Source organism: Hemicordylus capensis, chromosome 2 (assembly GCF_027244095.1).
Source record: "Hemicordylus capensis ecotype Gifberg chromosome 2, rHemCap1.1.pri, whole genome shotgun sequence".
NCBI lineage: Eukaryota > Metazoa > Chordata > Lepidosauria > Squamata > Cordylidae > Hemicordylus > Hemicordylus capensis.
Genome location: NC_069658.1, coordinates 340,148,322 through 340,172,386, shown reverse-complemented (window position 1 = coordinate 340,172,386; position 24,065 = coordinate 340,148,322). Strand labels below are relative to the sequence as shown.

At 42.6% G+C, this 24,065-nt stretch overlaps 1 protein-coding gene across 4 annotated transcripts in view; it reads left to right on the top strand.

Annotated features, from left to right (window-relative positions):
• The window catches only part of G3BP1 (G3BP stress granule assembly factor 1), a 59,403-nt gene extending 35,729 nt beyond the window's left edge, over positions 1-23,674 (top strand). For 3 of the 4 annotated variants that reach the window (XM_053295696.1, XM_053295698.1, XM_053295699.1), the window contains exons 2-12: positions 3,408-3,521; positions 7,215-7,296; positions 8,974-9,147; positions 13,514-13,604; positions 16,421-16,514; positions 17,561-17,765; positions 18,782-18,883; positions 20,055-20,166; positions 20,929-21,054; positions 21,153-21,283; positions 22,617-23,674. In XM_053295696.1, the coding sequence (XP_053151671.1) occupies positions 3,408-3,521; positions 7,215-7,296; positions 8,974-9,147; positions 13,514-13,604; positions 16,421-16,514; positions 17,561-17,765; positions 18,782-18,883; positions 20,055-20,166; positions 20,929-21,054; positions 21,153-21,283; positions 22,617-22,823 (1,438 nt within the window). In that variant the 3' untranslated portion in view covers positions 22,824-23,674. The remainder of the gene's footprint in view (positions 1-3,407; positions 3,522-7,214; positions 7,297-8,973; positions 9,148-13,513; positions 13,605-16,420; positions 16,515-17,560; positions 17,766-18,781; positions 18,884-20,054; positions 20,167-20,928; positions 21,055-21,152; positions 21,284-22,616) is intronic. The other variant, XM_053295697.1, reaches the window with a different exon arrangement.
• The last annotated feature ends 391 nt before the right edge of the window (positions 23,675-24,065 follow it).

Genomic DNA, 24,065 nt, shown 5'->3' with positions numbered 1-24,065 from the left:
ACCCTGGACTAGCTGCTCTCGGCTCTGTTTGGGGCACTTTGCATGTTGCAACCACTTTGGAGTTGGCCTTTTAAAAAAGAGTCTTTTTTTTTTTAAAGGAGAATGAGGAAAAATAGCACCTGTGGAGGGAGATTTTGTTGTTTTTTGCTGTTATGAGTCTCTGACATCACAACCACCTGCTGGGTAAACAAGGCTCAGTGCAAAAGTGGCAGTGGCGGGGAGAGATATTGCAGTTGCAAAAAAAGAATGAGAGAGATAGGGAGGAAGAGGCAAAGCAGACAAGACAGACAGGAGGAGCGAGTGCAGTAAGCAGAAAGGTGGGGGGTGTCTGCTGGAGGAGGAGAAGAGAGGAGATTGGAAAAGGAGCGAGAGAGCAGGGATGCCAACCAAACTAGAGAGAGACAGGGGAGAAGGGGAGGCAGAAGCAGCCCGGAGAAGCGCAAACAGAAAGGGGGGGGGGCAAGGTAATGGGAGATGTGATATGTAAAAGTGCTTAACATAATATTATTTTAATTGTAAACTGCTCAGAGATGCAAGTTTCGGGAGATATAGAAGTCGGTTAAATAAATAAATAAACAAGTTTAAACTTGAAACCCCTTTACTAACTGTGCACAAAGAATGTACCGGTCCTTGAAACTGTGCATGAAGAATTTACTGGTCCTTGACTCCAAAAAGGTTGAGAAACACTGATTTAGATAATGTTCTTGTCTGCATCCTCATGGTTTTCATATGATGAGAATATCAGAATGAAGCTATTACTGTTAATGTGTTATGTGTCGTGGTAGACCTAAGAAATGTGTTTTGCATCTGATAGAAGTTAAATTCATTGTGTGGAGGAATTTAAGTGCTTGCATATAGTATTAAAATTTACAGGAAAACCTCTGTATTCACAGGGGTTCTGTTCCAGGCTAGTGCTGCAGATACTGAAACTGCGAATACTGGGTAATTGGGGCTATGGAAATGCGGGGTCTAGGTTCCTAAGAGTGGGGGGAATTGGACTGAAATGGTGGGTTTCTGTTTGTTTTAAAAAAGCAGTTGGCTGAAAAAGGGCCAAAAATCAAGCAAAAATGGCTGCTTTTTATTTTTATTTTTTTCGGACATGTGCTCAGAGAGACTCCACGTGGGCTCCATTCCAGCCCATGTGGTCATTTGGAAGAGAAGCTTGGAGGGAGAAGGAGTCCTCATTGCTGCCTCTGCTGCAATCCCTACTGCTGCGGCTGCCTCCATGGCAATTTTAAAAGGCTAAATGCACCTCCGTCTTCTCCGCAATTTCCACTATTGTGGCTGCCTCTGCTGCCATCCGCAGCAATTTTAAAAGATAAAATGCTGCCACCTTTCCCCTCACCCCTTTCCAATCAGGAGGGTACCTATTTCTCAACTGTGGCTATGTGAAACTGCGATTGCTGAATCCGTGGGTAACAAGGTTTGCTTGTATTAGCAATTGTGAGTCTGATCTGCTTTCAAATAAGTTCTACAAATAAAGCGGGTGGGTGATAATGCATTGTGTATTTATCTGCTCTTTAAAGATGAATTTTAAAGTTGTTTTTACCTTCTTAATTTGTAACTCATGGCAAATCAACCTGTTTTAGGTTTAAATTAAGGGGGGAAATGTGCAAAGATAAATGACGTTTGCTTTATGTGGATTGTTCTGTTGAGAACCTACAATTTACTGAAGTAATTCTATTTACATCATTGTGGGAACTGACAAGCACCAAGCAACTTGATGTTAAATATAAATGCCCAAATATGAATATGAATGCTTGTTTGTGATCCTGTTTAATATTGGGAAAATTCAGCAGCCACAGCAAAACTCTTGTGGTTAATTTTGTTCTACATCTCTAAACCCAGCTTTCCCATAGTGTAAATAAGGAAAACCTAATCCTTAGCCACTATGAAATGCTTTGTTTGAATAGTTGATGTAGCTTCTTATTTACTGGAGCACTGTTCCTCTGTGTGTGTTTGCAAAATCCTCTTCCTACATTGCAGCAACCCAGTGTTGTAGATTTTTGTTTCCATTTTTAAAAGGGGCTGTAGCTGACAGACCAGTTTTCTAAGACTCTGACCCACATATTTATGGCTGAACTGGAGATTTGAAGATGTCTGAATCGAATCTAACATACTAGGCAATTGTCTTGGGCCCACCATGTATATATATGGATTACTTTTTTTTTTGGTTACTGCTTGAAAAATAGATCATTAATTTTAACTGCTTCTTAGTCTCTTACTTAGAGCATATTGATGTAGGCTTTTAAAGGTGAACAAAATGTGCATGGTCTGTACACTGCAAAAGGAGTAATTTGAGAATTTTATAGGTTTGTGGCGAATGGAACAGGACAAAAAGTAGTTTGCTCTTTTCCTTTTGAGAAATATCTGCAGGGGAAACTGAAGGACCTGCACCAGTTCCCTTAACACACCAGTGTTGAATCTTGATTTTTTTCTTTTCTTTCACTAAAATGCAAGCAAGCACAATCCCTTTCAAAAGTACAAAACTCATATGGGTCTGAAATCTCAGTAGGTTAGATTAGGGCTCCACAGTGCGACCAATCAAATTTGGGTTTGCTTTAGTATCTAGCCATTATTTGGGCTTTGCACAAAGGAGTGCTTTTGGGTGGGGGGAGGTTCTCATTGCAGAAGCACAGCACGATGGAACACCCCTACCCCCTTAAAAAACACAACCCTTATCTGGAAGAGAAGATACTTTAAAGCTCCTTCTGTGCTGTAAAGCAGGGAGAAGTTTGTGTAGGGGTTGGAAAAGTGAAAAGGATGCAAGACTCACACCACTGCTTGTCTGAAAGGAGGTGGATCTGAGTTTTGTGTGGCATTTTGCAGAAGCATCCTTAGTCTCTTGTGCTGATTCTACCTTCTGCAAATCTAGCAGGAAGGGAGACATGTTCAGAAGACTTTGAGGCAGGGGGAGGGACTACAAATAACTGGCTCGGAAGCCAAACCAAAACTTGTGGATCCCTAGTTGAGAGAGATCTAGTGTCCCTGTGTATTGCATGAGTAATGATTTGTATATTTAATGTCAAGGTCATCTTCACCTTTCTAGATACTTAAGTTTAACTGAGTTATTCTGAAGTCAGACAAGGTAAATGGGACTTAGTGGCACCATAAATAACCTCTTAAATTCTTCAAGAGGATTTTCTTATTTGTTTGTCCCCAGTTTTCTGTTTCTGCATTTGAGAATTTGGGTACATGCATTTTTGAAGGACTTGCTTTGAGAACTCTCTTTGTATGACAGACTTCCTTCCTTCCCCTCTGTCCTTTGAAAGGTTAAGGGTAACTTCAAATATGTATTTAATAAATTGAAAACTGTGAGGGAAATGGGTTACAGTCTATATTGCCTAAACTTCTCTTGGCAAGACAAGAGTGTGTGTTGTATTTTTTGTGACATTTTTGGTCTTCAGTTTTCAGTTGACCAAAGAAATGGTGATGGAGAAGCCAAGCCCCCTGCTGGTTGGGCGGGAGTTCGTGAGGCAGTATTACACTCTGCTGAACCAGGCACCAGATTACCTGCACAGGTAAAGTCTCCTATTTTACATGATCATGCTTGTTCTTACTGTAAATGGAAATGTATTTAACTGAAAAATTACTTGAACTTTTGAACTATTGCGAGTATATATCACATATCCTTGAGTTTTCTTTTTTCCTCCTTTTTTTAGTAACATGTCTGTCTGTCTCTTCCCTTCTGTTGTTTTAGCAGCCTGCCTACTGAGACATTAAAAGCAACTCATTTGGGAGGGGGGGAAAGCTTGAATCTCAAAATGCTAGAAAGCGCAGGTTAAAAATTAGCCCAGTTGTCTAGGATTTAAAATTTTAACAAGAAAACCAAGGGAGAAAAAACATGGATTTTTTTTTAACCTCTGGTGTAATTCAAAGGAACATATAGAAGAGTCATGACCAGTTGCAAAGAAGGTTTTTTGTTGATGGCTTCCAGTCACAAATGCCAACTTGCAAACACAATAAACATTTTTTACTGTGTATAAAATGGCACCTATTTATAATTGAATTGTACAGAGTTTTGCAGGTGAACATGTATATCTTGTTTTCCCGCTACCCACTCATTGATATGAGCCAGAATTTGGGCAAGAATTTGTGTTTTCTGCCAGGGCTCAGCCCAAGAACTTGCCATAATCATGAAAACCCTTGTATCATCGTCAGCTCCACACAGAATCAACAAAACCCAGTACCCCATGGGTTAGCAACCCATGGGGGTGGTTGGCACCCTCTTTGCACTAGACCACCACTCACTCTGGGCCACCCCAGCACCCCACAAGTGGCTTTAAGGTTTTTCTCCATAGGGAAGAATGGAGGTTTCAGCAGCCCCATAACTGCACTTGGGGGGTGCTGGGGTGGCCCAGAGCGAGGGTGCCAACCACCTCCATGGGTTGCTAACCCATGGGTTACTGGGTTTTGTTGTTTCTGAAGTGTTCTGAGTGTAGATTCTTTGGTAGCATATAAGATTTTCAATGACAAACTATGAATCCACTCTCATTGCTAACCTTAAAGACACATAAACTTCAAAAATCACTTAAAAATCAGCCCTTTGCCCAATTCCTTTCAAATAATTCTGATAGCTACCCGGCCCCCCTTGGGCACTACCACCCACCACACTCTGCTCTTGGACACCCCTTTCCCCCTGACGCGAGGCTATACATTTGCTGACACCTCCATGCTTCTTTATGGAGAAAAACCTTAAAGTCCCGTAAACTTCAAAAATCACTTAAAAATCAGCCTTTTGCCCAATTCCTTTCAAATAAATCTGATAGCTTCCTTGCCCACCTTGGGAACTACCACCCACCACACTCCACTCTTGGACACCCCATTCTCCCCGACGTGAAGCTATACATTTGCTGCAATCCTCATTATTCTCTATGAGGAATTCCAAAATAATTTTAAAATTCACCAATAATCAGAGGAGTGTCCGATTGCCTTGGAACTTTGTGGATAGTTGGCACCCCTGGTTGTCTACCACCTACCCCACTTTTGTGCCCCTAGGTGCTCCACAATAGGGGATATGGGCTGGTTCGGGTCCTATTATACTCTATGAGAAAAATAATTAAAAATATTTCAAATATTCATAAAAAATCATAGGGGTGTCTGATTGCTTTGGGGTTTGCATGGTTGTTGGCACCCATGGGTGCTCCACAATAAGGAATAATGGGCTGGTTGGAGTCCCATTATATCCTATGAGAAAAAATAGAAATAATTTTCAAAAATTCATAAAAAATCGTATTGAGTGTCCGATTGCTTTGGGGTTTGGGTGGCAGGTACCCCTGGGTGCCAGCTACCATCCTACCAATTTTTGGGTGTCTGAACCAGTTCGAATAGGTTTGAACCAGTTCAAATTCAAACCGAACCAGGGGGAGGTTCAAGCAAAACCAAACCACCCCCTCCTGGTTCGAACCTGGTTTGAATTTGAACCGAACCAGGCATTCTGGTTTTGTGCACATCCCTTAATCCCCTGACTTATGAAACTCTTAAATTACCAGTCCCTACCGGAATAACAGTACATTCCACTCAGTGCAGCTAACTTGGTGGCCTTTTCTGATAGATTTCTGATAGATTTCTGATAGATATTACCCCTCTGATAGATATCTGTAAAGCAGTAACATGCTCTCCTCTTATTGCCTTCATTTGGCATTACAAAATAGCCTCCTTTTCTCACCCCAAGCGGGGTTTTGGCCATTGGGTCTTACAAAAGGTAGTTCAGAGTATACAAAAGGTAGTTTAGAGTATACATCCTTCCCACGCCCTTTCTCAGATGTCTTGGGCATGTCCTATTCTGATGAGCTTCAGCATAGGGGGAATAGGAATATTGGACTTACCGTGAAGGGTTTTCTCTGTGGCTGGAGCTCATCAGGCCCACCCACAGATGTATACACATGTGGACAAATGTGTTGGTATCCCTTCATGAAAAAAGAAGAACCCACAATTGTCTCTGAAATAACTTGAAACTGACAAACGTAATTGCACCCATCATCGTTTTTTCCGCATTTAACAAAAATCAAGACTTTGCTTAGAGTTTTGATGCAACAGAATATTTCAAATAATAATACAAATGAAAATGGCAGGGACAAAAATGATGGGACACTTAACCTAATATTTTGTTGCACAACCTTTAGAGGCAGTCACTGCAAACAAGCGATTCCTGTAGCTCTCAGTGAGACTTCTGCACCTGTCAACAGGTAGTTTGGTCCACTCTTCCTGAGCAAACTGTGCCAGGCTTGAAGGGTGCCTTCTCCAGACTGCATGTTCCAGTTCTTTCCATAATGTTCAATAGGATTCAAATCAGGGCTCATAGAAGGCCACTTCAGAATAGTCCAATGTTTTGTCCTTAGCCATTCTTAGGTGCTTTTAGCTATGTGTTTTAGGTCATTATCCTGTTGGAGGATCCATGACCTGCCAGTGAGACAGAGCTTTCTGACACTGGGCAGTACGTTTCGCTCTTTCTACATATGCCACACTCTACACTACAGTCCCGGAACTGGGGCTTTAGCGCGTCCTGACAACAGGAAACTCGTATCATGTGATCTGGTATTGTTTTGAGTTAGTTCAGTCCACAACCCATTCTGATGAGCGCCAGTCACAGGGGGAAAGAACCTGTCACAGTAAATCCAAAGTTCTTTTCTGGGGAATGTGCTATAAATCAGAAGCTTAATCACTTCCCAGCTGGTAGGCAAATTCTAGTCACCAGAGGCAACCAGACAGTTTTGTTATCCTCCGTTTTTGGCTATGGTAAGCTAATTCTACCCCCACCCACCCCCGGAGTTTTACTGTTGGTTTTTTCCAGGTGAAATAATAGTTTCTCCATCTCTATTAAACTGTTTAATTGTTTTATTCTCTGAATTGTTTTTAACCTGTGAGACTGGTTTAACTGTTTGTTTTTATTTTATATTGTAATTTGGACTGTGAACACCGCTTAGAGATGTATATAACAGGCAGTATATAAATATGTTTAATAAAATAACTTCAACATTTTGTTGCTCTTGGGAGCCACTGAACATACTTGGACCTCATCAGATTGTTCTTTCGACCCCTGACCCCCTTTAAAAAAAAAAATTACCAACTTATTTACTCCTGGGAACCTATGGAGTCTCCTGATTATGTAGAAACTACTACCTTATTTTTGGGTGATCTCCTTTTGTCTCCAATCTGATAAACCTGTAACCACCTGAATTCATTATTTGTATGTATAAATTGCTCCTGTACAGGTTTTATGGAAAGAATTCTTCTTATGTCCATGGTGGGTTGGATTCCAATGGAAAACCAGCAGATGCGGTCCATGGGCAAACTGTAAGTATTTGTGATTGTGACTGATTAGTTGTGAAAGTTTTGAAAAATAATTCAAATTGAGTACCAGCTTGTTTTAGCAAGGAGAGGTGGAGGTTGCATTGACTTTTATGTCAAACCTACATAGTACTGTGTAAAGTGTTTTTTAAATTCCTAGACACCAGCATTGACTTTCTAGTAGTCAAGGCCAGCTAGTCTTTGGGAGTTGTGTTACTCTTGCTGTTAAATGTCTGTTTATTTTTATTTATTCATTCAATTTCTATACCGCCCTTCCAAATATGCTCAGGCCATTTCTCTTACACAGAGCAATAACAAATAAATAAGATGGATCCCTCTCCCCAAAGGGCTCACAATCCAAAAAGAAACATAAGGCAGACACCAGCAACAGTCACTGGAGGTACTGTGCTGGGGGTGGATAGGGCCAGTTACTCTCCCCCTGCTATAGAAAGAGAATCTTTACATTTAAAGGGTACCTCTTTGCCAAGTTAGCAGGGGTTGTGTGCCTGGCAGAGCTATAATTGAGCAGACGTGTCACGAGTTGCTCACCACTCAGGGGCACTTGCTGAGCCTCCTCTTCCCCCATCCTCGGCCCTCCTGTCTCCACACACGCACACACCTCTCACTCGCCACCTCCATGGCTGTGCCTAAAGTTCCAGGAGTTGCAGCAGCTCCTAAGCTTGCCCCAGCCACCAATACGATACAAAAAAAGGACCAGTGGCTTAGAAGCTGCCGCTTCAACTCCTGGAGTTTCAGAAGCCATCTGTATAGTGACGGTGACCCTTCCAGGAGTGCAGCGGTGTCTCCTAAGCTTTCCCTAGGTGCTCGCTCTTTAAAGACATCACAGCCAGCGCCTGTTGTGCAGCCATGAAGTTTGTCTAGTGCTATTGGCTAGAGGAAGCTTACAGGCTGTCATTGGAGCTTCCGGGGCATTTGCAGCAGCAGCTTCTAAGCTTCCCCTGGCCACCAGAGAGGTCCCTGGCCGCTGGAGAGGTCTCTGCGATCCCGAAGTTGGACATGAAATGAGTGCGTATGCGCCCTCCATTTCCATCTGACTTGGGGGTTCAAGGAAGCAGGGAGGCCCCATCTGATCCTTTCTCCAGAGAGGACCATAGCAGGACCTTTCCGGTGACTGGGGTAAGCTTAGAAGACTTTGCTTCTGGAGCTTTAGGAGCTGCTTTCCCAGCACCAGATATTGGTGCTGACTGAGTGGTGGGTGGCTGGTGGGAGCAGGAGCAGGAAGTGGGAGCAGCAGCAGGGCAGCCACAGCTGCACCAGTAAGGGGAGAAGGCACTGCCGAGCACCCCAACAGGGAGGAGGGCATGTGCACTGTTGGGGAGGGGGTGCTTGCTGGAGCGGGGGGCTGGACACAGGCCCATGCTGCGCTTGCTATGCCAGTAGTTTTATTCCTTTTAGAAGGTTGGCTGTGGCTTTAAGTACATGCATGCTAGGCTGGTACAGCGAATGTATTTTAGGGTAAGTAGGTTTAATGAAGAAGAAAGTTGTCATGTTTAGAACAGAAAAGAAGATCTGTTATAGGAAAGGCTTCCATGGTTTTAACTGAAAGAAGCTGAACTCCAGGCAACCTGGTCATTCCGTTCTCTTAACTTGACTTAACCTGTGATGCGCCTTTGCTCAACTCCTTGCAAAGTGGGTCATAAGCTTTCAATATGGTTTCTGTAGGATATCCACAAGAAAGTGTTATCCCTGGACTTTAAAGATTGCCGAACCAAGATCCGCCATGTGGATGCTCATGCTACTATTAATGATGGTGTTGTAGTACAGGTCATGGGTGAACTCTCAAATAACACACAACCTATGCGGAGATTCATGCAGACTTTTGTTCTTGCTCCTGAGGTATGTCCTTTTTAATGTCTATGAATAGTAATTTTATATCTCTGAATAAGCATGCTAGACAGCAGAATATTAACTTTATATCAGGGCTGTAAAGTTGTGGATTCCAGAGAGGGAGATGGGTTGGATTCCCCTTTCTGATGCCATTATTGTTCAGATATGCCTGTGTTGCATGTAATGTGGCATAGCTGCTACACCACTACAAAAGTCAGTATTGTTTGCTTCAAGGCCTGGTTCTATTATTCTGTAAATAAGAAATCTCTAAATCAGTAAGTGGGGGGGTATGTATTTTCTCTGAAACACTAAAAGTAGTGGCTGACAACTTGACTAAATTACTCATTAGTACTACTCAGGTCTAGTACATTTAGCCAGAATGTCAGCTAGTAGTATTATTCATATTCCTGTATAAAGGCTATACTCACTAGGAATGTGCACGGAACTGGTTCCCTTCAAGCCGATGGTGGGGTGGCTTTAAGGATAGGTGGGGGGGGGGTTACTAAACACACACACACACCGCTGCATTTCCTCCTGCAGGGCGGCAGCATAGTCCTGCAGGGCGGCAGCATACTTCCTTGCCGGCTCATTGTTTCTGTGAATGGAAGTGCCGTGTGCGGGTTGCGGGCGGGAGTGCACGTGTGTGCCCATGTGCACAGCACTTCCGCTAACGGAAACACTGGGGCAGCAAGGAGGTCTGCTGCTGTTCCGCCGGACTATTTGTACTCAGAGCGCCGGAGGGGGGAAGCATGGCAGGATAAGTGCACCCTCCCCCGTCCTTAAAGCCACCGCCACCACCGCGTTCGAATCAGTTGGAATGCGGGGGTTCCAACTAAGAATAGAATGCCAAACAGGTTTGTGCACATCCCTAATACTCACGATCCATGCCCACCACTTCCTAGGGCTGCGGGGAAGGCAGGATCTCGGCTGCCTCCCCCGGCAGACAAGCAGCAGCCATGCTGCCCTGTGTGCCGACATGCGCAACAGCAAGAGCGGGAACAGGACTGCTCCTTCCCACATCCCAGGATGCTCCACGCTCGGGGCACGGCTACTCCTTCCCCATGGCTATTTTATCCTCAACTTCTATCCTCTCCTCCACTTTAATATTGTCTCCTCCTCTGCATGTTATGGTTTTCTGTCCTATGAACTGCAGTTCAGTATAATGATGAGTGAGTATGTTGTCATCTTCAGTGCTTCAGAACACATTCTATTGCTGAAGTTGCACTGTACTTTTCCCTACTTTGGTTATTATCAATGCAAAACACCCTTTTCTTTACTCATGCAGGTCCTCTTGCATTTCTTGAAATGAAATAGCAACATTGCTTAAATGTATTGTCCAGATTTGTCCAAATTACTTTAGACAAGGTTTAAATCTTCTTGTGTCAGGAACCTGTTTAGGAAATGATTCTCTCCTGCATCAAATTATATCACATATGTACTTGTCTGACAAGTGTGCATAAGATGCTGTTTTATTTGGCACTTTGTAAAGATGTGTGGTTTGAATTCACTGTTTGTAACGCTTTGCTATGCAATTGCAATACTACGCTTATATGACATTCAGGTTATTTCTATGTTGATTATCAGCTCCAAGGTGCTGTTACTTATGAAAGGGGGCTTCTTTAACATTTGATTTTCCATTAATGTTTGGCTTAGTGAATGAATTGCAAAAGTTGCAAAGCAGCATTTTCTGTCCAAGAGAGTCTCTGATGGCATCACTGCTTTCTCTTACTCCTGTGTAAATAATTTTATTCTGGAAAGTGAGACTCCTTATTTTGATGTAAGGAGCCTTTTCTTTGGGGTACTGGAAATTGTGGCCAGCATGCAAGCTAAATGAGTGCCAGTGCTACATGTGAAGCTGCAATGCTTCCATTCGTTCCCAGCTCATGCAGCATTGTTGCTTACATTGGGAGCAGGGATTTCATCAACCTCCCTTTCCCACAGAAGCACTCTGTGCCACATGAATGAGTTCCCAGCTTATGCAGCATTGGGGGGTGTGTGTGCACGCACACGCGTTTGTTTGACAACCTCCCCTTCCCCCAAAGCACTCTGTGCCATATGAAAATATGTTCTTGAAGGCTATGTGACCCTCAGTGATGTATTTTCATGAGGCGCAGAGTACTTCCATGGGGAAGAGGAGGTTATCTAAATTAACATACGTGGATGCCACTGCTGAATTGGCAGAAATTGTCAAAGCCATTGTAGCACTGCTGCTTTCCACATACAACCAGAGCTTCCTTCATCTGGATGTCAACCTGAATATGCTACCCCATGGGGCACCGTACTGACTAATGTCATGTGTGTGGAAGAGGTTTACACGCCTAACCACTAGGGAGGGGTGATTTTTGCCAATTTCTTGCTCCACTACACCCCCTTTCCCTAATGCCTCTGAAGGCCCCTAACCCTCAGGGCCATGTTTTCAGGGGGCATTGGAGACAGCAGATGAAAAGGAAGATGGGCAAAAATTGCCACTCCCTTTGTGTATACAGACAGTGGTGTCATGTCTGTGTAATCCAGACAACCGGTTGAGAAACAATATTGTAACTCAAGAGGATTATGCTAAACATCCAATAATTTTAATGATTCAAAACTATAATTGTATGTAATGTAATGTAACTTAGTTCTCTTCTGAATCTAAAACCAAACACTTATTTGTTAAGATCCCATGGCTATATATCTGATCTAACCAACATAAACCACTACATTCTCTTTCAAGTAGTTATTTACTCAAATTGTCATGTTTTAAAAAGATTTCATACTATTAGAATGGATGGTGTATTAAACAGTTTGTATGTAGCAAATATAGCATCCAGTACAATGAACTCTATACCCAAACAAGCCCTTTGAAACTCAAAATGTTTTTCTGCATATGTGATGTTTGTATGTTGCCTATTATGTTCATCTGCTTTAAGCAAAAATCTCTTTATTTCAAGAGATTGAAATGTTTAATAAAATGGAGAAGTTCTCGTAGGACCAAGGTTACTGGGATCCTTTTATGGAACGAGAAGGAACTAGGAATTAGAAATTAGATGATGGCTTGACATATCATTTCAAAAGGAATTGGAAATTTCAGTCTAAAGCCTAATTAATTTTATAACTGGATAATGGTAGTGTTCTTTAAGATAAATATATGAATTCCTCAGAATTATTAAGAGAAAAGTTTATGAAACTGGATCCATTCTAATTCATTCCTGTAAAATGATATGGAAACATGCCTTGTACATCTGTTAGTGAACTGGGAACATGACACACTAGATGATGAAGAAGAAGCAGCAGCAGCAGCTACTAGAGCAAGTTATTCTTACATGAATCATTGCTTTATGTTAATTTACAAGAGAGACATCATGCGGCTTATTCTTTTGGCAGAATGCATCATTGGGAAAAATTAGTTTTTAAAAACCCACAATGTTGCTGCAACTAATTTCTTGCTGCTCTGAAATGCTGTCCAGATTGTATTTGCTTTAGTATGCACACTATTTGATGGTTTTGTCAAACAGGAGTCTGACAATGATTGCATGTAGCACCCATCCTATTTAATCTACTTTTAAATTTGAAGTCTCACATGGAGGGCAAGAGATACTTTTCTTAAGGTTTCAAATAACCACATTCCATATTGTGAGTACTGTAAATGCTTTGTTAACTTAATTGTTAACCCTTGTCAATCTACAGAGGTTTTTAAGTACTGTAATGGATTATTTTTAGTAACCTGGAAATTAATACTGCTAAAACATGGTGAAACCATGTTGAACTGTTTCAGAACACAAGAGAATGGGCTTTATTTGTACCAACAGTTATGCTGATAGAATGCATCTTTTTTCTTCTTTATATTTATTTCTCTAAGACGTACCTGTGGCTAATCCCATGCATGGCAGTTCTCACGAGGGTTTGTGAGCAGCTGCCAGATAGCCACGGGTATGGGGCAAGAAAATGGCAGTGGCCGGCGGGCAGAGAAAGCATCGGCCAGGCTGTCCAGCGAGGGAAACTGCCAGTGGGCTGGGAAAGAAAACGCTGGCCAGAGAAACCACTGCCGCTGGTGGGCGGGGAAGAAAAGCACTGGCCTGGCTGGCGAGGGAAACCGTCGGCCAGGCCGGTGGGCGGGAAGGGAAGGCTGTCTGGGAGGGGGAGCACGGACTGGGGCTGAAGATAGGGTAGGGGAAAGGAGCATGGCTGGGGCTGAAGGGAGGGGGGAAGGAGCATGGACTGGGGCTGAAGGGAGGGGGGAGGGGAAATGAAGATGGGGAGGAGAAAAAGGGAGAAGTAGGGGTGCAGATGCTCTGTGCCGGATCAGCTAGTTGTATGTTATTCCTATAAATTTATGCTGGCAGAATTCAGTGATTATGATTAGCTGAACTTTTATTTCCCCCTGTTTTGTCTTCAGGGCTCTGTTGCAAACAAGTTTTATGTCCATAATGACATTTTTCGCTACCAAGATGAAGTGTTTGGTGACTTAGATGCTGAACCTCCAGAGGGTAAGAACCATGGTCTTTTGCTGAATTTGAGATGCTTCCATAGTGTTTTCCTCCCAAATTTGTATCATCTCCATTCAAGCTGCTAATGAAGAAGATAATTAGAATACATGAAAACCCCAATTTCACTGGTGGTTGTGGTGTTAACCATCACTTGAGTACCACTTCTTTCTCTGTCTTTCAGTCATGAATATTCAGGGCAACTACACAAATGAAAAAAAACACCATTGATTAAAAAATTTGAATAATAAAAGCTTATACTCAAAGAACTTGAAAAGCTGACTAAAAGGTTTATATGCTTTCTTAAACCTGTAAAGAATTACATCTTGCTTGGCTTGCATATTAAACAAGCAAGCAAAAAAATAAATAAAATAAAAATCACCATTTATGGTTTTAGGGTCCACTCCGAACCATCTTTTTTGAAAAGTTGATTGTTTCCTGCAGAATTTACATAAGCATGCCCAATACTGCAGTTAGGAACATAGGAAGCTGCCATATACTGAGTCACAAATCAAAAGGGTAACACGTAAAATATCCACAAATGAAAAAAACCATGTGAAATAAAAATTCAGTGAAAAATTAATGAAACATATTAAACATGCTCAAATTTTTTAAATAGATTCTAAGTCAAAATTCACATATACAATATAGAATTTCAATGCAATCAATATAAATATAAGAAACATAATTTACAAGATGGATAACCAATGATAATATAAGCAATTATAATACAACAGCTATACTAAAGCTATACATAAGTGTTGATGAATATTCCAGTGTCCAAAGAGTAAAAGTCCAGAATTAGGTACAGTGAGGGAAATAAGTATTTGATCCCCTGCTGATTTTGTCCGTTTGCCCTCTGACACAGAAATGACCAGGCTATAATTGGAATGGTAGGTTTATTGTAGCTGTGAGAGACAGAATAACAACAAACAAACCCTCAAAAGCCCAGTGCCCAAAAGTCAGCAATGGATTTGCATTGTAGTGAGGGAAATAAGTATTCGATCCCTTCACAAAAGATGTCTTAGTACTTGGTGGCAAAACCCTTGTTGGCAATCACAGAGGTCAGATGTTTCTTGTAGTTGGCCACCAGGTTTGCACACAAACCAGGAGGGATGTTGTCCCACTCCTCTTTGCAGATCCTCTCCAAGTCAGAAAGGTTTCGAGGCTGATGTTTGGCAACCCGAACCTTCAGCTCCCTCCACAGATTTTCTATGGGATTAAGGTCTGGAGACTGGCTGGGACACTCCAGGACTTTCATGTGCTTCTTCTTGAGCCACTCCTTTGTTGCCTTGGCTGTGTGTTTTGGGTCATTGTCATGCTGGAATACCCATCCACGACCCATTCTCAATGCCCTGGCTGAGGGAAGGAGGTGCTCACCCAAGATCTGACGGTACATGGTCCCGTCCATCATCCCTTCGATGCGGTGAAGGTGTCCTGTCCCCTTAGCAGAAAAACACCCCCAAAGCATAATGTGTCCACCTCCATGTTTGATGGTGGGGATGGTGTTCTTGGCTCATAGGCAGCATTCCTCCTCCTCCACACACGGCGAGTTGAGTTGATGCCAAAGAGCTCGATTTTGGTCTCATCTGACCACAACACTTTTGCCCAGTTCTCCTCTGGATCATTCAGATGTGCATTGGCAAACTGCAGATGGGCCTGCACATGTGCTGCCTTGAGCAGGGGGACATTGCGGGCACTGCAAGATTTCAGTCCTTCACGGCGTAGTGTGTTACCAATTGTTTTCTTGGTGACTATGGTTCCAGCTGCCCTGAGATCATTGACAAGTTCCCCCCGTGTAGTTCTGGGCTGCTTTGTCACCGTTCTCATGATCATTGCAACTCCACGAGGTGAGATCTTGCATGGAGCCCCAGACCGAGGGAGATTGACAGTTATTTTGTGTTTCTTCCATTTGTGAGTTATCGTGCCAGCTGTAGTCACCTTCTCACCAAGCTGCTTGGCGATAGTCTTGTAGCCCAGTCCAGCCTTGTGCAGGTCTACAACCTTGTCCCTGACATCCTTTGACAGCTCTTTGGTCTTGGGCATGGTGGTGAGTTTGGAAGCTGAGTGATTGCTTGCTTCTATGGACAGGTGTCTTTTATACAGGTACTGTAACAAGCTGGGATTAGGAGCACTCCCTTACAGAGGGTGTTCCTCATCTCAGCTCGTTACCTGCATATAGTGAAAAGACACCAGGGAGCCTGAAATCTTGCTGGTTGATAGGGGATCGAATACTTATTTCCCTCACTACAATGCAAATCCATCGCTGACTTTTGGGCACTGGGCTTTTGAGGGTTTGTTTGTTGTTATTCTGTCTCTCACAGCTACAATAAACCTACCATTCCAATTATAGCCTGGTCATTTCTGTGTCAGAGGGCAAACGGACAAAATCAGCAGGGGATCAAATACTTATTTCCCTCACTGTAGAAAAATCCATTCAATACAGAAGGAGAGTTGAAAACAATGAAGCCCATCGCAAAAATGCCATAAATAGATAGAAATAAACTCTTGGAAATGCAATAATGTAAAAGGAGAAGCTGATCTTCTGCATGAACCCAATGGAATAAATTTTTTCAGTAATTCACTCCAACCAGGATAATGGTCTTGTAAGAATCTTCATGGGTCTTCTTTCAGGCTTGCAGCTGCTGAAAACATGCTGCAGTTCATTGATCTGTGTCTCTGTTCCCTCCCAATCACAGTGGCTCAATTGCCCAAGGGACAATTTTCCCTGGCTCCCCCTTTCTGAAAATCTCAATTTCCACAGAGAATGACTTGAAGAAAAGTTACCACTTTGCAACCTGTGATTTTTATTCCACCAGAATCTGAGGAAGAGACAGAAGAACCAGAGGAAAGGCAACAGATTCCTGAGGCAGTTGCTGATGAATCTACAACCTATTATGAGCAGTCCGTCAGGTAAATTCAGATGCATGTGGCAGCATAACCAGACTATTGAACTTTCATGATTGCTATACCACACTGAGATAACCAAGACTTTGGTGTAGTGGTTGGAGTGTTGGACAAGGACCAGGGAAATCTGGGTTGAAATGACCACTCAGCCATGAATCTTAGCTAGTCACTGTTCTCAGCTAGTCACGATTTTGCAGCCTAACCTCTCCATCATAGGGGGTTCTGAGAATTGGGGGGGGGGGCATGTATGCCACCTTGAGCTCCTTGGAAGGTGGTCAGGTTAGAAATGTAAATAACAATAAAATAGTAATGTAACCTTACCACCTTTTCTGATCAGCTTGCTTTGACATTTTTGTTTGCAGTGTAAGAACGAGTCCTATTTCCATGGTCTCCTATAGTGTCATATCAACTTTCTTTTTTTACATGTCACCAGGGATATAACAGAAGTGTATTCTTGGGTTCTGATATCAAGGCCCTACTTTTTAACAAGTGACTTTTTGAAAAATATTTGGTAATAGGTGGTTTCCTACTCTTAGCATAACTCAAAAACACATTGGTTCTTGCAGCTTTGGGGGGTCAGATTTTCAGCAGTGTGTCGATAAAATAGAGCCAGCGTGGTGTAGTGGTTAGAGTGCTGGACTAGGACTGGGGAGACCCGAGTTCAAATCCCTATTCAGCCATGATACTTGCTGGGTGACTCTGGGCCAGTCACTTCTCTCTCACCTACCCTAACGTACTTCACAGGGTTGTTGTGAGGAGAAACTTAAGTATGTAGTACACCACTCTGGGCTCCTTGAAGGAAGAGTGAGATATAAAATGTTAAAATAAAATAAATGTAGTATGCCTGTAATGTTGTTAAACTGTACACTTTGAGAAACATCATATGTCTTGCTTAAACAGAATATCGCTAACTTAACTTATTAACAAAGCATTGTAAATAATGTATAGACTGGAAGACTACACATCCCGAATACTGAAATTGGGCTTTGCTTCTGCTCTTTAGTAATGTGTATAAACAGTTACCCATAGTAATGAGATGTTTCTATTAATAGCAATGACTTGGAGGAACAGTTGGAAGACCCAGCTGTAGAACCTGAACAAGATCCAGAGCCAGAACCGGAGCCGGAGCCTGAACCCGAGGTCCAGGAAGAAAAATCTGAGCCCGTGATGGAGGAAACGGCTCCTGAGGAGACTGTAGAGAAAAGTCCTTCTCCAGTCCCTGCAGACCCAGCTCCTGTAGTGCAAGAGGACTCAAGGGTAATGTGTGTCTCTTTATGCTGTCACTTTGTCAAGTTTACTGCTGGGCATTGTGAGTGCTTTCTCTTAAAGGACAGACTGGGAAGCCGCTTGCAAAAACATCTAAACCAGGTTATTTCTATATAGATTGTGCTTTCTTGGAGAGAAGGCTGTGTGCATATGCTCACAAAAAGCCAGTGGCAGGTATCTTGATGACAGTAAAGCAATAATTTAGGCTGTGTTGTATCTGTCTGTAGAGTTGTGTATGAGCTGGTTCGGTGCCTTCTTTGGGAAGCACTGAACCGGCTTGGGCGCCCTTAGCTAGGTCCTTACCTGCTTTTGCTCTAGTAAAGGCCGCACGTGGCTGCGGTGCTGTTCCTTGCAGCCTGCATGCATGCTATCGGCATGCACGGTGGCCATGTGCGTGACACAGCCTTTGCTAGAGTGAGCACTGTGCCCGGAAAAGCGGCAGAGCAGGTAAGGAGCTGCTTCCCTTCTTCTTAAGGGAGCCATTCCCCACCCCGCCCAGGTCTGCACGAGCCCTAGCTGTTTGGTTGTAGGACAGCTACAGCATTGCCTGTTATCAAAATTTCTGGTGGTTCTATTTGGTCCATGCAGTACTGAAGCTCTGGGGAAATAATATTGACCATTTGCCAGCTAAAAAGGGACTTGGACATAACAAATTTGGAATGATGGTCTTTGTTCCATCCTCCAAATTATCTGATATATGGGTCTTGCAAATGGCTAGTCTGGTAAGAGCTAGGAAACAACTCCGAGACACCTCTGCATGGGACTGTTGAGAGTGCTTGAAAGCAAGCTGCTTGATGTTTAGTAAAATTCTAAATAATGAATGGAAATGAATAAAGGACATTCATTAAAGGCATATAAGTCGTCGGTTACATAGATGTTTGTGTTCCTGGAATCATTTGAAGAAAGATAACTGAAATTATAGATGTGGAAGAAACTTGGTGTAATTTTTAAAGGCACAGGTGTGAAGTTGCTCTCTAAAATGATAAAATCTTGTTTGTTTCTGTTAGACCTCTTCATGGGCATCTGTAACCAGTAAGAACCTACCACCTAGTGGAGCTGTTCCAGTATCAGGCATACCACCCCATGTTGTTAAATTACCTGCATCACAGGTAGGAATGTCTTACTAACCAGCTGATAACCTTGTGCAAGAGTCAGCAACTGTGATACATACATTAATTGCAACATTAATAGCTTTTTAGCACTAGATAGTTATTTTATTGCAAGGGAGTACATTAGTCAGTTAAACATCTTTTGCCTCAGCTAGTTCATCTGTTGCAGGAGAAGTTTTGTTTTCCTCAGAGTTGTAATACTGTGTTGCTTGGACTATATCATTCACCCACTAGTGTGTCTGCTTCATTCTGGAGTGGTTTATGTACTGTGATTGCATAAGTGTTGCAGGTACCTCTTGGTTAGTACTTGGGCATTGCTCATCACCAGTGAGGCATTTTAACCATTGCCCCTGTCAGTGTCCAAATGATATAGGGAAGCTCTCTTTAAAACTTACTAATTGTATTTTATTGAGTGCCCCCCTGTTGCATGAATGTTCATGTCACTTTAAAAAAATTGGTTAGCTCAGCTAGTTGGGTGCCCCCCCCCCCCCCCCGCCACCTGGCCATCTGAGGGAGTGTACGGGGATGGGGTGTGTGTGTGAACTTTTCCACTGTTCCAGACTAAGCTGCGCACTAAGTATAAAAATATGATAAATAAATGCTGGAGTACATATCTCTGCTTTTAATGAAAAACAAGCAATTTCTCTGTAGCATAGCTCCAAAGCGTCTGGTCCTCTTCATTAGCTTCCAGAGCTTCTAGTCTTCTTCATTGCAGGAGGACAGGACACATTTTGCACAGTGAATATAATCCACCCTCAAACTTATTGCCACTACAATCCATCCAAGCCTCTCATTTGGACCCTTTGTGACTTTTAGGAGGCACTTACACATTGGGATCAAATTAGAGCCACATGTTATTACCGTTGTAGGAGAGAGCTGAGGAGCACCATCAGAAAAAGACCCTGTTTCACACAGTACTTCAGCCTAGATGGACTTGATACCTCCAGATTCAATAGGACAGGACAAACCAAGTGAATAATGCCTCCTTCCTGCAACCTGGTCTTGGAACAGATCCCCACTCCCCCTGGGGTTCCTATAGTTTCTAATGACTAGACATGGAGGAATGAATGTTTTTGTGAATGTGAATGTTTTGTGTATGTGCCTGTACACACCCACCTACCACAACTTTGCCTTGCTTCTGTACATTATACTGTATTGGTATATTTTCCAGCCCCGTCCTGAATCTAAGCCTGAATCCCAGACTCCACCACAGAGGCCTCAGCGGGACCAGAGAGTGCGGGAGCAACGGACAAATATCCCCCCACAAAGAGGCCCCAGACCAAGTAAGAAAAGCTAAAATACTTTGGAATTGGGGCAGGGGCTGTTTGGTGGTGTGATATACAGGCAAACCTCATTCTATGCAGACTCTTTATCCGTGGTTTCACATATTTGTGGGTGTCTAATTAACACTCGGTTTCATTATCAGTGAATACGAAAGGTTTAAAACCCATGAATCAGTGGTTCCTAGAGGGCCAGAAGTGACTGCGGAGATCAGTTCTGACCACCATTTTGTCTGGAGGAGCCATTTTGTGCCTTTTTTCATTAAAAAAAAGAAAAAAGCTTTTAACCCCATGATTTTTCATGGTTTGGGAGGCATTTCGCAGATGGGAGCATTCCTGAGCACATGTTTACAGTAAACAGTTCATTATTCCCCCCCCCCCCCCATTTTGGTACATTCTGAAACCTGACCCCCCTTTTCCCATAGGCATAATGCCTTGTTACTCATGGTTTTGTTGTGGTAATAGGTAAGGAACTGAACCCCTGCAAGTAATGAGGTTTGTTTGTAGTCACTAAGGCATACTTTACTCTTGAATTAAGTCAGGTATTCGCATTTCTGGGCCGGTTTACATTTAGCTCTGTAAAATAAAAGTGTGCTCTGTTGGTTGGGAAGCATTTGGGACCACAAATCGGCCAGCAGCTTTGGAGTGCCACAACTAATTCTAGAATGAATACTTCATTCTGCTTAAAGTACTTTGTATACTTGCATGCTAATGATTTTTTAATGGGAGGAGTAAGTTTTTGTTTGTGTGTGCTGTTGCTCTTAGTGCGGGAAGGTGAGCAGGGAGACATGGAAACTAGACGGATTGTGAGATATCCAGATAGTCACCAGCTGTTTGTGGGAAACCTCCCTCATGATGTGGATAAGTCAGAACTAAAAGACTTCTTCCAAAGTAAGTCACAGACTTTGCTTTCTTATTGGTTGGGCTTTGGGGTTTGTGTCAAAAAGTACATGCTTGTTTCTGCAGGGCAGTCTAATGTGTGATCAAAGAACTTGGAAATTCTCTTGCAGGTTATGGAAATGTTGTGGAACTACGTATCAACAGTGGTGGAAAGCTCCCAAACTTTGGATTTGTGGTGTTTGATGATCCAGAACCAGTTCAGAAGATCCTTGCCAATAGGGTACATTAAACTCAAAACAAGTAATGTTTAAGTGACATGGATAGTGTTGAAATGCACCATTCTTTCAAAATAATGGAGGAAACTTTGATTAAGGAGAGATGTTAACGTGTGTGTGTGTGTTTGTGTATAGATAGATAGATACTTAAGCCAGAGCTGCCCAACTGGCAAGTTGCATCTGGTCTCTGCCTTGATCTGTAAAAACACACACCCAACCAAATTCTAAGATGTAGGTTCTATGTGGGGCTGCTGAAGTGGGAACTGCTAGACAAAGCTGTTGGTGTAAATGGCATATATTGGGCATGTATGGCTAGATTGTAGCATATTGTTGACTGATATCCTGACTAGCATGTGCATGCAGTGATAATCATAATGCAGGCAAATGCACAATCAAGATGCACATGTGCAGCAGCAGTTCCATTACCACTTCTGTAATGTGGGGGCTCAAGAGGGGGTGATTTTATAGCTGACCTTCCCCTGAAAGTGCTCAGGGTTGCACAACCTTCAGGGATGTGTTGGAGGGTTACATAGAGTGCTTCTGTAGGAAGGGGAGACAGATTAAAACCAGTACTCTGTCCCCCATGTTAATGTCCCTGATGCAGAAGTGGGAACTTCACTATTGCACGTGTGTTACTTTTGGCAGCATTAGGATGTCAGCCAGTCACAGTCTGAAATTTTTGTTTGATGCAAAACTTCCTATGAAATCCTAAACGCATACTGAAACAGTAAATGTCCAAAATCCTGCTGTGGATTTTGAGTTTCTAAATTGCTGTGATTCCATGAAAGCTAGATTAGTTTTGGCAACCTGTTAGCTAAATTAGTTTTGGCAACCTGCTAGCCTGGGTGGGTAAGAATGTAGAAGAGCTCACTTTTTCAGCAACTAGAAATATGTTGTCTGACATGACTTGCAGCCCTTGGGTGGCCAGAACCTCAGGGGTATACTCGTGAGTCAAATGGGCCGTAACCCAAAATTTGGCTTTAAAAAAGCCAAATCTGGCAACAGAGCGGTGGCGGGCTTATGCGCAACTTCAAAGGCAGCCCTGATGGTGTAGGTTCAGGGGTGCTGTGGAATGACTTTAAAGCGCTCTGTTCAACCCTGTTGCTACACTGCTGAGGCTGCCTCTGAAATTGTGCAGCAGCCGCAGCAGGTTCCTACCATTGACAGAAGGCTGCCATTGTGTCAGCTGCTGCGTATTGAAAGTTGAGGTATATTTTTCCTCCTTCCATGTTTGCTCCATGAAAAATAATATTTTAAATGAATCCATTCATATATTAACTATTATCAGTGGCTTTCATTCTGGATTACTGATGGCATTTTATCTCTTTTCTCTTACAGCCAATCATGTTCCGAGGAGAAGTGCGTTTGAATGTGGAAGAGAAAAAAACACGAGCAGCCAGGGAGGGTGATCGCCGAGACAACAGACCCCGTGGACCTGGTGGCACCCGTGGGGGGCTGGGAGGTGGGATTCGAGGGCCTCCACGTGGAGGCATGTCTCAGAAACCAGGATTTGGCACTGGAAGGGGCATCGGGCAGCGCCAGTGATGCATGGATGATGTGATGAAACAAACCCTTCTTCCTGCAGATTTGTGAATTTCAGCCTTGGGTATCTTGGAATGTCGCCCTAGCCCTGTTATAGACTGCTACATTTGATACTATTTTGGCCCACTTTGTTTGTGTTTGGTTTCGTGACTTTTTTTTCCTAGTCCTTGTCCCAGATTCCAGCTTTGTGGAACAATATTTCAGGAAAAAGTGGATTTTAAAAAGAAAAGAACTGAATCTTTGCTTGCTACAGACATATGGACTGGATTTTTTTTTTTTTTTTTTGGTACCAATGGTTTTTCCTAATGGAATGTGTGGCGCTTTTTCTCCTTACTGAAATGGGGTGCGTTTCAGTCAGTGGAATTATCCTTTTCAGCTGCATGTGTTCAGGAGCCCATGGGAAAACCTAGCACTTGAGAAACATTTCAAGGGCAGGGGAATTGTTTATACCTTGGGGCAGAGCCGGGGGCGGGGTGGGTCACATGACCTACCCAGTCTGGAGATGTTGGCTCTTGAAAAATGACATTATCCTTTGTGGCGCTGTAAAAGTGGAATAAAGGGTATCCATAGAATATTTTTCTTTTGGTACATGATCACGAAAAGGAATTCTCACTACTGTTTTACCACTTACAAGGATTGTGGGATAGGTTTTAAATGTCTAGAACTTGACTCTTTAAAACACTCTTCCTGAACTTGTGAAACTTTTTTTTATTGAAATAGGGAAGGTTTTTCATGTTTAGTTTGTATTTGTATTAAAACAAAAACAAAATTGTTGTGCCTTCTATTTATCTCTCATTCCAGTCTTGGCAAATTGTTTTAAAAAAATAAAAAAAGTCTAGATTTGCTTTTATCCAGTTTTGGAGTATGTTGAAGTCTTTCAAGGGGTTTTTCTCCTTAATCTCTCATTTGGCATATAGAATAGAATAGAAACTTTATTTCGGTCATAGACCAGAGTACTCATTTGGCATATATGTTTAAAGAGTTTGCATGATTTATTTTTAATAGCTTTCCATATTTTATATACTTTTTGAGCACGTTTAGGGGAAAGTTGTCAATTATAGTTGACAACAGTAATTAGCTCTGAAGTGAGTGCCTTCCACAGCTCTGAGACTCTGGGAAATAAAACCATACATTTTAACAGTATGCACATTTTCGGTTTATGTAGTATGTTGCTCTGATGTTAATAGTCATCACTGGCTTTAAAATGCCGTTCTAATATGAGTAAAACTAAAAAAAACAAACCAC